Source organism: Antrostomus carolinensis, unplaced genomic scaffold (genome assembly GCF_000700745.2).
Source record: "Antrostomus carolinensis isolate BGI_N321 unplaced genomic scaffold, ASM70074v2 scaffold1571, whole genome shotgun sequence".
NCBI classification, from domain to species: Eukaryota; Metazoa; Chordata; class Aves; order Caprimulgiformes; family Caprimulgidae; genus Antrostomus; species Antrostomus carolinensis.
In genome coordinates this window covers 71,096-85,006 of record NW_010294630.1, presented here as the reverse complement: position 1 = coordinate 85,006, position 13,911 = coordinate 71,096, and the positions used below count along the sequence as shown (strand labels likewise).

Below are 13,911 nucleotides of genomic sequence, written 5' to 3'. Positions count from 1 at the left end.
AACCAAACTCAGGATGAGCTGATCTATAAAAATCAGACATCCCACAGATTCATGGAATGCTGCGTGCCAGCGATGAAGCTCTCCTTCCCAACGTGTGAATTCCCACAGAAATACCAGCGTCCTCTGTGCAACTCAGAGCAGCACCAGGGCAGCCAGAAGGTGCTCACCCCTCCCCAGAACAACTGAACAGAACCCCGGCTCCACATTTATTGCCTCTCAGTGCCTGTTAAATCAAATATGATGCTGACAACTGCTGTTATTTTGGGGGGTGAGGTCAAATTAACAGCTTGGCAAAGCCAAGCTGAGCTTGTCTCTCCTCATGTGTTGACATTGTCAATAATAAAGGTTTGGGAGAAGGTGCTCTGCCCACACTGACACCTGTACTGCTTTAACTGATTAGCCTTAATGAATTATCCCAGTGACAGCATGAACAATGAATGGTTTCACTGAAACTGTGCCCTATTAGTAGACAAATCCCAAAAGGAAATGGTCTAAATTATGGTTTACAAGTACCTTGCCTGGTCCTAATTAGCATGGCTACAGCTTTCCCCTGTGCAATGCCACAGCCTCCAACAGAGTAACATCACAGGGGGAAGTTTGATGTGGCACTATTGGGTTTAATTACCCTGACAATAACTTATGAAGGTGACAGTCTGTCATGAAACTACCTTCAGCTAAGCAGACAAACAGGCTTCAGTCATTAACCTTCACCCTCGGTATTTTGAAAGACCTTTTTACTTTATGCATCCACGGGTGACTTCTGAACATACTCTGAACATCCTGTGCAACTTCTTACAGACTCACCAGCTTCACAGAAGGCCATGTCATGAGAAATGCTAATGTTTAATTTTCAGCTATATGCAATTATTTCACTGAATTGGAACTTCTCCGGACCCTCGACCCTCTCAGCTGCAAGAAACCAGCAAGAGGCTTTTTGGAGAAATGCCCAGTTCTCATCATTGCATCTGCTGGTACTGAGTGCAGCCGTGTGTAAGCACTACACTCACATTTCAAAAGTGACACTCATGGGGACTGCACCTCAACCCAAACCACTGAGGTGCTAATGGTTTGTATCTATATTAGACTGAGATTAGAATTCAAGGAAGATGATTTAAAGACAAGTGAAGGATAGGGGTGAAAGCTACGTGCTGATGATGTCTTCCTAGTTGTCCTCTCCATAATTCACACCCTAGATTGGCAGGAAGGCTGAACGTGTAGGATTTTATGGACACTTTTCTGCAGTTTAAGTGGGTGAATGGCATTTAGATTATGTCCCAAAGCTAAGGTGACAGCTAATTTAAATATTCGCTTCTATGTTCCTTTTTTGAGTTTCCAACTTGAGCCCTATCAGTATTACTTAGACATCTCCTCCTGCTATCATTATTTTATCAGCTGACACGAACTTCTCAACAATTAACGTGTAAAAGTATTCGTATATTCTTCCCTGGTAATATTTCAGTCGTGATGCTGCAGTCTTATCAGCATCCACAGAAACCCAAAAGCTCGGGTGCTTGGTCTTCAGCCCATCTTTTTTTTTTCCTGCTTCTGCACAACACAGAGCATAAGAGAAACCAAATCCTTACTTGGAAATGCTGTTGCAATAGCAGTAAGTAACAGCAGCTATTTAAGTGCAAGAAAATATCGTATAAAATTGGAAATTGGGTTACGAGAGCTGTATTATCCCAAATAGTAGTGACCAAAGTAGTACTGCCTATTGCCCATGGTAAGAAGCATGTTCTGGCAGGTGAAACACTCTTACTAGGATTCAGCCCAAGACCATAGTTTATTTTGCCAGGAAATGCTGAAGCTGTTCTTTAATAATTAAACGGTACAGTATGTTTGTTCAATCTGCAAATCCATGGACAAGGCATCAAGTCTTTCCAAGGAGACAGCTGAGTCTCCTGAAGCAAGAAATTAAAATAGTCTTATCTCTACGTGCTGTATTGGCACTCGCTCTGACTGCCAATTGACTTAGAAGAACGAAAGCCTCTTGCAAATGCTGACTGCAGATGTGAGCCTAGATGGGGTCACACTATGCCTTCATGTACGCACTCCCAGCAGTCTTCTCACTATATTTTACATTGCTGTTGTGCTAATGAAGCAATTAGCTGTAACAGCCCCAAACGAGTTAGTATGCCAAGAGCCAAAAGTCACTTCCCTTTTAAGCAGGTTCTCTTTTCCCAGTTTAAGTGCCAGCTGCAATCTTTTACTGTGAGCACAGTTAAAAGATAATGCACAAATCTACTGTTACTTACAGAGCACCATCCCAAAAAGGGTGATATGGAAGCTGCGGACACTGCAACGTGCAGCTTCGCTTTGAAATTAAACAGCCTCACTTTAGACAAGTTATACTGGGAAATTTTAAATAAAAATGCAAAATCAGTACTATTTCTGCTAGGAAATACATGTACCTTTTTAAGTATCATGTTTGGGCTGCAGACTTGCTGCTGCTGATATTGACCACCCAGTGAGAATTACTGTGGTTTTTAAGCAAAAGATTGAAAGTGCCAAGTTAGAGTATTCTTAATCAATAGCAGAATGTTCAAGAGGTCATAGGGCCCCAGAAAATTGAAATGTATTACCATTAAATACTAGACTAATATTATGGTTGCTTATAGAGACCTCATCTGGGCACTCATTTTGTCTGCACTGCACGAATGTTCCTGTATCATATCGAGTGTGGTTTGAGTAGAGGAGACAGAGAACGAATCGGCCAAGAAAAGTAAAATTCTCTCCATTTTAAACTGTTATAGATGAAATCTTTTTTCCAAAATAATAGCAGTAAAGGTGTTTCATTCACAAGAACAAATTACTTCGGGAAAGAGGACCTTATCCGTATTCCGGTCTCCTTATATCAAAACCAGATGTGTCTCTTCCAACTGGAAAAGTTGCCTTGCAGAAAACCAACTGGAAGGGTTGCCTTGCTCTTGTCCAGGTTACTAGGTATACACAGATGAAAGTTTTGGCTTGTGTTTTTACAGGACATAATGCTAAATTATCCTTCTCCACCATCAAATCTAATGACTGCATCCACTGCCACATATAACTGGCACTGCTTTCTTGTTTGCAAAACAGCCACAGCAGTTTACTTTGGCAGAAAACTTGACCATCGGTGGCTTGCCCAGTATTGGACTGGGAGCCAACAGCAGGGTAAGGAACCAAGCCCAGTCCTAATTAAATGCATAAGTCCATTTGAAAACTTAGCATTAATTTTTCCTACTTTAAGCATTTTTCCATTCCCACAAGGCCTGATTTGCTTACCCCATTTGACAGTAGGGGCAGTGTTCCAGCTAAAAACCAAGACATGCAGACTTGCCAGCCCCAATGGTTATCAGACCCAGAGCAGCACCATCACAGAAGTGACCCAACATTCACTCTTCCAAGAACTGACTGCACCCATAATTAACTACAGACTTGTTTGGAAAGGCCTAAATCCTAGTGATTATGATGGCATAATTAAAAAATGGATGAAATCTCACTAACAGGTGGTATTTTGAAAAGCACTTACCATCAATTTAATACTTCCTGCTAAGGGAGATACTTCAGTTCTGCTGTCCAAGGGAAACTTGGAGAACTCCAGCTTCAATATCTACTCTCTTCAGACCTCATTTACTTGCCCTGTTTCTGAACTACTTTCCTACCCCAATACCCTACATTTCTCTCATCCAGGAATTGCCACATTAAATTTCTCTAATCTCTAATGTCAAACTCAGCCCTTCAAAGGCCACTATTCAGTCTATACCTTATATTTTATGTTGACATCTAAAACCAATATCAAAGCTACATTTTATAGCTAGGAAGCCTGAAACTCTCACTGTCTATTTCCATTTCCTTATTAATAGATTGGTCCCATCACTAGGTGAATGAACAGGAAAACACTTTGCTCCAAAGTTGGTGCTGATGCACTCTACAGATGGGGCTTCAGATTGATCAGAGGAAAGATGGAGCCCAGAGTTTTCCAAAACTCCTATGCTGCCTGGCTTTGCTTACTTATTTTTATTATTCAACTGCAAAAAAGCTGCCAAAGCAAGTACTAGAGAGCATTTTGAGAAGTTAATTCAGCACGTCTCTGCTTCCCTAGGAAATGAAGCAGTTGGCCTCCAGGTTCACTTGTGCTTGTCTCATCCACAGAATAATTCAAGATCCAGCCGCAAAAAGGACTAAGCTGCCCAGCTTCTACTACTCCTTGATAAGCAAGTGAGGTGTGAACACCATCTCTAACCATATAAGCATTCATGTACTTGCCCTTGAAGAAAAAGACCATCGGTCCTCTTACACATTTTCACTCTTACCTATTTCCTTGGCATTTATTACAGGTGACCTGAAGGTGGAAGGACTGGACTGAATCTGCTTGCTCCAGTCCTCTGAAAGCCAAAACCTGCAGCTTTGATTTAGCCACTCTCTATCGCTTGGCATTATATGAAGGGTGAGAAAGAGGCACCCAGAAATTCATGGAAAGCTTAGGAGTAAGGAAGTATATTTACTGGGGCAAGCTTACAGAGATTTAAGGAACTCATCTACTTTTCCTTTTTGCAAATATTAGCCTTGAGCAAAGACATGAAAAATTTGTCTTTATTCTAAAGAGGATATTTTCAGCTAATTGATTTCTAGCACCAAACAGTCTGTATGAAGAAGGGTTTAATTTCTGAAATTGTCAAAACAGAATATTTTCACAGTGAAATTTGTTTGGTGACAATGGATTTATTTGGTTTGATCAAAAGCTTTCTCTGTACAATTGTCTCTGCTGGAAGTTAGAGATCCCATAACCATTCGTGAGCTCTCAGTCACCTTTGAACCTCCAATGTACACCAGCAATTCCCTTTCCACAGTCACTGCAGGACATGCAAGTGTGGTGCCCAGGAGGAGCTATAAATAATGCAGCTTTGTGACCCCGGTAGCAAAGAGGGAGATCAGAGACGCTGGGGCTTTGAAAGGGCACCAGCTCCACTTAGGAAATACAGCTTTCTCCTCCTGCTGGTCACCACAAGGGAAATCACTTTGAAAGGTTGAAAAAGGGCAACTCTTTCTAATTCAATAGACTGGTTTCTATCTTGTAATACAAGTGTAACTACTACGAACTGCTTCATTTACCATACACCCACTACCACTGGGCACGGGCATAGAGAGGATTATTAAGGTCTCCAGCCTGTTGCCTCTCTCAGGATCTTCTGCATTTATCTACAAATATATCTGCCTCAACACTATTAGCATTGACTTCTTTAGAGCTACATATCAATTCCTGCTCTTAGGTTTTCCCTTTTCCACCAGCAACAATACTGCTCCCATTACCAGAACATGACTTGGTGCCTGGTCTCAACATTGTCCCAGGACTTGCAGCAGTTTAAAGCTCAGCCACTTGACTGCTGCTTGCAGTACTGCAGCACCAGCACCATCCCCAGAACACAACCAGGACCAGACAAGTACAGCACACAGACATCCAGCCTAGTGCTGATCAATGCTCTGCCAAAAGGATCTTTTTCCCTTTCCTGATATACAGCCTTGTCCAAATCACTTCACCTCCTTCATTCTCATATAAAAAAGCAAGCACGTATTTAGAGGTTTCTCAAGACGCTATTTTAGTTATCACCTCTTCTACCAAACAACATCTTCACACCTGAGGTACGCAGAGCTCTATGAACAGTCACATTTGAAGAAGAGAGGCACAGGATTACACAAATCTCTTTTTCCAGCATCTGAATTTACGGCTGGAAACTAAACTATCAGCTTTGCAATGATTTACTGCTGTACGACAAGACCCATGGAATATAAAGAGAGGAGACAATCCTGCAGGGTGATAAATTGCCACAAACCAAGCTGTCATCACAAAACACAAAATCCATGTGAAAACAACCCTGCCAGTGGGATGCAGACAGCCTTTTGGCAGCTGCTTTTCTACTGGAATGAGGTACAGGTGCTTGTTTCAGAGCAGGCAAGGGGAAGATGCCTGTTCCCGACCTCCACCACCACCACCTGCAGATCTTTTCACCTCCTTCCTTTGGAGACCCCATTGGCTTCCCACAAGCTTTGCTCCACAATGTCCAGAGCACCAGCTCTCAAATCCTGATGATGAGATGATTCTGAAGGGCTATCTTCAGGCTCAAAGGCATCTAGAGTACCCAAACCCTTCGGATAGCCTGATCACGTAGTTTTGGAATTTACCATTGGTGTGGTCCCACTCTGGGCCAGGCACCTATCGGAAGATGTTTACCTTCACCCCAGGGAGCAGGTGGGACAGGAATGACTCTGAGAGGAGCCCATCAGTGATCACTGCAGCTCCCAATCTCCTTTGTCTGCCAGGGTTACATCTCTGTGGGTCCTCACATCCCTCCAAGTTCGAAGTCTTCTGAACTTCAAAGCCACAAGAAATACAGGAACAAATCTGGGGAGTTCAGCCAGTGGCTTTACAAGGATAGCTTGGTTTTAATTATGTGCCTGGGGGATTTCCTGTGGGAGGATGAAGCAACTAGGTCTGGCATCACATAGCAATAGAAGGGTAGGAGTTCAACACGCATGATTTGAAAGGCTGAGCAACATCTCTGTGAATGTATTTATTTAACCTGTAAGTTGAGTAGCTCTGTATTTCTAAGGTAGCTGTTACTGGGTGGAAAATCAGAAAAGTAAATGTATCTCTGCTTTTAGAGGGACTGGGTGGGGCAAAAAAAGTCTCCAGTATAGATCTAAATTCCCCAGAATATTACACATGACTGGGATGTGGGTTTATATTCAGAGCCCTAGCCCACTGTAGAGAGAACATCTGGTTCACCAACAATACCTCCTCCCATATCAAATCTCTCCCTCTGATAATGTGAGATTTTTTTCTAACAGCCCCTTTTCTGAATCTGCTTTTCTGCTTAGACACCACAAAGCCAGGCAACTCAGCACCGCTTTGAAATGGAGGGGACACAAAAAACATAGCAATCCAGAGAGCCTATTCACAGAGAAATCCAAAGAGCTACAAGAAGATAAAACGAGAGGCAAAGAGGAATTCTTATGAAAATGCATGATGTGAAAAACTGACAGGCCAATTAAACATGCCTAAATACAATCAGAGATTATCCCAATGCCACTGACACGTCCTATTGTTCTCCACCCTCGCTTTGTTCCCCTCAGTCTCTGGACGAGCAGCTCACCGGCATCCCTCAATCCCTCCTTCTCATCTCCCTGACCAGCAACAGCCGCACACGTTACAGGCCCATCGTTCCTGGCCTTTTGTCTTTGCACAAATTGCTTTTTTCCCAGTCCTAGGCCAGCTAACAGCATTTCTGTTTTCTGTGCACTGCTTTGGAAGAAGACACACGAACGCCGAGCGCCTGCGGGGAGCGGGAGCTGGCTGATGCTTCTGTAAACACCATACTAATCTGTTTAAGATATTAGACTCCCATATATGTGTTTTTAATAATAAAGGCAACATTTAGATGCTGCCAAGGTACTGGAGACACAGTAGCAGATGCAGTAGAGCCACCTCCACCATATAAACAATGGGAAATGCTCTCTTATCTTTTCATACCACTAGGCCTCCAGGCTGCAAAATAAATGATTGCATTCATTTACATTTTATTGTGGAGATATAACTGGCTGGAATAACTGTCAGCAGAGAACCCGACTGCAGGAATGTACTATTTTTCTCCCCATTTGCCTTAACAGATGCCTTTTTTTCTGGCAATCCATCTCTCTTGCTGTTGTCTAAATGGCAGAAGGGGCATTAACCCACTGCCTATCTTGTGCTTAGGGAAAAAAAGCTGTCGGTTCAGCTTTTTACAAAGCCTCAGGCTTTGTAAGGTAACCAACTTACAGTGTAGCACAGACTGTGAAAGAAAGGTTCTTCACCTAAAGCATATCCAGGCAGTACAACTGAAGCTTTCTTAGATAGTCACACATTCATGTGCCAAAAACCCTACAAGCCATATAGAAGTCAGCCCATGAGAGATGTGTTCGTCTTAGTCAGTCACTTGCGCTTCCCATACAGTCAATATAGAGGAACAGGCTCTCCAGAGAATTCATCCCACAGGTTCAGAGACATCTGTTTTGGGTTGAGAAGCACCAGTTTTTCTCCTTTCTGTGCTAAGCAGCCTGGACATGCAGTTCAGATGGAGAGGTCCACTCTGTATGTCCAGCTGAGGTGGACCTAGGTCACCCAAGTAGTATTGCCCATACAGGTTGGCATTAATTGCAGGTTCAAAAGATCTGTGTCATGCTTTTGATAAAAAGACCAACCAAGTAAATAATAACCAAAGCACTCAACCTCTCAGGTCAGCACCCAAAAGCTTAGCACATGGTTAGATGGATGTGGACTGAATGTAAAACTCAGCCCTGATGGGACAACACTCCCAGGTAGCAGGAAAGCCCAGGGCTGGGTGTTAACTTTCTCAGCTGACAATTGTCCATTCAAAAGAAAGTAAAACACACATGGAGTTAACAATAATAATAACTGTCAATTTAGGGCTAGCATCCTTGTTTTCTGATACTTAAATATTTTCAGTTTTTAATTTCCTTTCTTATTTGTTGATCAATTTCTAACTACAGATGATGGAAAAATAAACATAATTAAAAGTTTAAGAAAAAATATTTGAGTATATTTCACTGGAAAAAAATGGTGGCAAAAACACATCTCAGACTCTTGAACTACCTGAGAAGGTAAGACAGGAGAAAGTCTGGGCAACTGGAGGCAAAATGAATCAGTGAATAGATGAGTAAATGAAAGCAAATCAAATCCTACAAGCAAAGAATCATAGAACAGTTTGGGTTGGAAGGGTCCTTAAAGATCACCTAGTTCCAATGTCCCTGCCATGAGCAGGGACACTTTCCACTAGACCAGGTTGCTCAAAGCGACATCCAACCTGGCCTTGAACACTTCCAGGGAGGAAGCATTATTATTAAAATTACAAGGTAAGAAAAGCAGCTCAACAGAATTAGATGGGTGAAAAAGAAAAAGAGAAAGCCCGTAAAGTGTTCAAAAGCTGCAATAATACTATTGCAAACAAAATGCCAAATGTGACAGTGAAAAGAACAGTGACCTACATTAGACATAAGCATAGCTTCATCTTAAGTGTAGTTTCATAAGCACTTCATATCCCTTGGATGCTGCCACTGCAGAATGAAGGAAGCTGAGTGTGATGGCTAAGTGCATAGCCCTTCATATTTTCCTCTGCTGGGTCATGGCCACTGGCAGAGAGTTCAAGTGTGCTGGGGACACGTCAATGAATGCTGTAAATGCCCTTTTTTTAATGTTCTGAGCTTCTCTCATTTGGCTTTTTTATAGCTAGACTAAAACCAGCAACATTACAGCCATAGCATAGTTTGCTTGGAAGATAAGGATGGATATCACAGACCTAGGTCCAGGACAACTTTGGTCGTATCACCCTCTTGCAAACAAAAGCATCCATCAGAGAAATGGCAACCTAAATTTATCCATTTCCCATTGCTTTTCTGTTGCACAAATATATGTAATAAACATCCAGTTTTAAATATATCAAAATGCAACAACATATATCAAACAAAAACCTCAATGAGCTATACATTCTCCCTGCATTTTCACAAACATCATCACACTGGAAAGAAGATGCTCCCTGCTGTCCCCACTCCACAAATGTGCAAAGTGCCACTCTCATAAGCAAGAGAAGGGTTATAAAGGAGATCCAGAGTCCCAGGTTCCCTGCCCTCACCACTTCTCCCACCAATATTTTTCAGCCCTTGAAAAGCACAACAGCAGTGGCTGGCTGTAGGAAGCTCTCCTGTCACATAAGCAATGGATATCAAACAGGCACGTTATCTCTGGCCAAAAAGGAGCATTCCCATTTCCTTACCACTGGTACAGAGGTGCAGGCGGCACAAACCACTTGGGTCACAGAGTTCTTGGCTCTCTCCTTCCTCCTCCACCCTCAGCTCCTCTCTCCATCTCTTCTTCCTCCTTGATGACTTCTTAAGGATCTTCAAAACCTTATTCACTTTATTCATTTGGTCTCACAGCCACAGAGAGGGGACAGGATCTCCCCGACTCCTGTGTCTCAGCAGCTCCAGCTCCCTGGGAAGGAGGGACAGCTGGAAGCAGGCAGGTCACTGGGAGGCACAAAAGCGCTTGTGTGTGTATGCATGCGTGTGTCTGTGTCAAAATCTTCTTTCCACTCAAAGAGAGAGTTTTGGGTGGTGGCGGGAGGGGGGAAGGAGAGAGAAGGATTTATTTTGCCTCTGTCCATCCACAGCTCTTGCAGACAATGAGAACAGGCATTTCTTCTCCCTGATGAGTTGGGAAAGCTCATAACTCACAGGGGCAGTAGATCCTGTATAGGGTTTTCAATTTCTGTTTTCAACAATACATGCATTTTGGCAGATTTCAAATGCTCCTCGGGCAAAAGAGTCAGCATCAGCTCAGAAAAAGCAGTGACTCAAAGAATTCTGGCTTCATTTCAAAGATTAGAAATAGCTAATGCAGACAGCAAATAATACCTGCATCTATGAGAAATGCTAAATAACTGTGTGGCCTGTAGGAAAGAACCTTGACTTTCCTGTACTTGCATAATTACTCACATTTATCCAGCACCTTTCAGCATCTTTAAATGACCTTCTGATATTGTTAAACAGACTTTAATGGACAAGATGCAGCCTGCAGTGTCCACCCAGGGTCATATCTGCTCTCAGACACCAGCCAAACCACTGAGAAGGATGCAAGAGCCCCATGTGTGAAGCTCTGACATGATCTCCCATCCATGGCAATCTCCAAAGACAAGAGAGCTCAGAGACCCTTCCACTATTGCCATCCTAGCATTGCAAATTGAGGCACGGGCAGGGGTAAGCAGAGTGCTCTCCTTGAAAGAATAATTTTGTTTGGTAAAAGACAGTTTTCAGAGCAAGAGGTTAAGTAGAAAATAACCCTGTGTGCTTCTGAAAGGCTGCCTGGGGGTCAGGCAGATGACAAACACACACCTTTATTGCTGGCTTCTCAACTGTAAACCAGACCATAAGACATGACTTAAGATAGATGCTTATTAACCCACTCATACCTACGGGAACCAATGTCAGAAGCAGATTATCAATTCACTAATAGTCAGGTCAACTCTAGGCCAACCTACAAAGGTATTTGGGTGCCCAGTTCCTATTTGCAGGATGAGTTTCCCTTGGAAAACTCTGGGAGCTGAGGTAGCTCCTAACTCTGGGGCTACATGTGCCACAGGACCCCTTTGCCCTTGGGCCCTGCAGAGAGAGTCAACACCATCCTATCTCCTATGCCAATGCCAAGGAAATATCCATCGTTATTGTCTCCTGGCCATTTCTGAGAGGAAAGGTGATTTTTGGGCAATGACTGATGGAAGGAGTCCTCTCCAGCCAGGGCAGTAGAGTTAGTGAAATGGAGAAGTCCTTCTCAAGAAACCACATGTGGAATGGACATGGCTGTGCCTGGCAGCAGGACCGAGAGTCCGTTAATATGCCTAAAGCTCCATTTAGAGCAATATAATTAAGAACAAGCCCTGCAGTAGATAGCATTAATGGATGTACAAATTAAATTATCATGCACTTCATTTAAGGCATTATAAATAGAGCCATTACTCTCACCACTGAGCAAGATGCAACCCACACCCACCAGCCCCAAGCAGAGCATGGCCCACCAGCGACAGCCATCACCAGCCTTGGTTAACCCTTTCAGGCCTGAACTCTCACACCCAGACATGGCCATGTCAGCACTGTCACAGAGCAGACCCCAACAGCAAGCTTTGGCAGATGCAGTCTTCTCAGCTCATTAAGGCCAGATTTTAATGAGACACGGCCCCAGACAAGCAGCGTTGTGCAAATTGCACCACCCCAGGAAACTGTGCCATTCCCATGCATCCCTCTGAGGTGTAATTATTCTTCTTTTGCCTTTCTGAGGAGCAGGAGGTAATTTCACTGCCTTGTCTCAGCAGTTTACCACGGTCAGAGCTGGCTGGGCTACCCAGGAGCAAAGACAGCTCTTCTGCTGAGCAAGGATCTCCATGCCTTCCCTCCAGGGCAGGACGGATGTGCCTGCTTCCCCTTCCTCCCGTCCATGGGTAGCACCCAAAACATAGCCTGCTCCTGGCAAGCGCTTGTCCCAGTTTGCATTGGTCTCTGCCACTTGTGATCCCCATGCTCTTCACAGGTGTTAAGGCTTTCACAATTGCCCTGGGAGATGGCCAGGGTGCTTGTCCCAGCCTCACATAATGGAGAAACCTTTTGCAGTGGTTCACAGCTTAGATATCAAGCTGGCAGCAGAGTTCCAATGGGAAGGGAGAAGCACTATGCAGGCAGCAGGGCTCAAGGGTGATGGAGTCTGTAATTCCTGCTAACATGCAGGAGAATCAACCTTATCCACCCAGGGAAGGGCAGACTTTACCCCTAGTCCTGCTCCCTTTTGCTCAGGCTCCATCTTTGCACAATCTTCAGCACACTGCTCCTTCCCCAAACTTTCCCCACCTCCATCTCACTCCTACCGTAGACTCACTCCATTTCCTCTCCTTTCCTTTGGAGAATGGCTGTAATCCTTCACGTATTCCTCATCAGTGAGATTTATGAGTACAATTTCATTTTATTTTGATGGCTAATACTAGCACTAATGCTGCTGTCATGTCTACATAATTAATAATGAGACTAATAATGCCAAACCAATCTAAGAGTCACTTTATTGGTCTTCAATGTCATTAGAGCTGACATAACCAATTCAAGTTGTCGTCCATACTGAGTCACCATTATCACTTCTATTAAAAAAAACACAGATTTAGGTCTGTACTGCAGCCCAGACTCTCAATGCAGCAAGTAATCCAAGGAGAATCATCTGAGGGTGATCCCCTTCTCGTCTAATGAATATTTTAGAGAGCTGCAGCAATACAGTGAGCAGCAAGAAAGCATGGAGCAATGTAAAGCATTTTGCTGAGATGAGCTCTCAGGAATGACAGATACAACTTGCATGTCCCCTGTGACTGCAGATACTACTTTCACTCAGCCCATTCTGCATTTTCCTACCTGCCACAGCATCACGTGGCCCATCATACGCATGGATAAGGAAAAATAGTCTTTGATGCAATGTCACTGTCTGCCTTAGTGTGTAAACACCTGTAGAACTGCTGCTGTCTGCAGCAGAGAGGTTGGTGTCCACATTCTTAAAACAGGCTCTGGCTGGGCATGATAAAAGGCAACCAGCCACCATGAACCATCGAGGCCTGGTAGGCTCTTTTTTCATTATTAAGTAATCATGAGATCTCTTAATAACTTGTTTTGGAAAGATTTCTGCTTTACAGCCAGCCTAGCTGTTAATCCTGCAGATTGCACTCACACTGCTTTCAGAATTTATTCTGCAGTCAGAGCAGCAAGTTGCTCTCTACTCGTGTGAAAATCGCTGTCTCAAAGCACTAAGGATTTAAGGGGTGAAAAATCCTTCAAAGCAATTCACTAACTACTATGAGTACTGGAAACACTTTGGTTTCCATTCAGGTAATCACACACTTTTCATGTTGTATTCCTACTTAACTTCACCTTTTGCTTCTCACAAATTATCTGAAGCCGTTTGATTGGTGCCAACATTTGGGTAGAATTCAGGAAAGTTCAATATTCACAGTTTAATATTGCTAAGTTAATCCAAACTATTTACTTTCCCCTCCTTTTCCAATCATAGTTCTAGAGTTAAAGTACAGCAGCTATTAAGTGTTTTCCAAAGCAAACCACGCATGTTTCAAATTGGTCTCAATTTAGCAGTTTTATTTTTGCATTAAATGATAGGGAACAGCGTTAGCACCAGGGTCATTACGTGAGTCAGCAGCACGCAGCGGCTGCCTCTTGTCCAGCAAGTTGGAGAACAAGCTCCTGCTCTACTTCAGCCCAGGCAACCCTCCTCCTCTCCTTCATACTCCTGTTTAATCCTACCCTTGACAGCAGAGCCATCCTACACCCCACAGAAGAGGCTGCTCC

The 13,911-nt window shown here is 43.4% G+C and overlaps 1 protein-coding gene across 1 annotated transcript in view; it reads right to left on the bottom strand.

The window, feature by feature from the left end:
• The window catches only part of GRIP2 (glutamate receptor interacting protein 2), a 143,767-nt gene extending 133,813 nt beyond the window's left edge, over nucleotides 1-9,954 (bottom strand). The window contains exon 1 of the mRNA XM_029087394.1: nucleotides 9,804-9,954. Within this exon, the coding sequence (XP_028943227.1) occupies nucleotides 9,804-9,954 (151 nt within the window). The remainder of the gene's footprint in view (nucleotides 1-9,803) is intronic.
• Nucleotides 9,955-13,911: the final 3,957 nt, after the last annotated feature.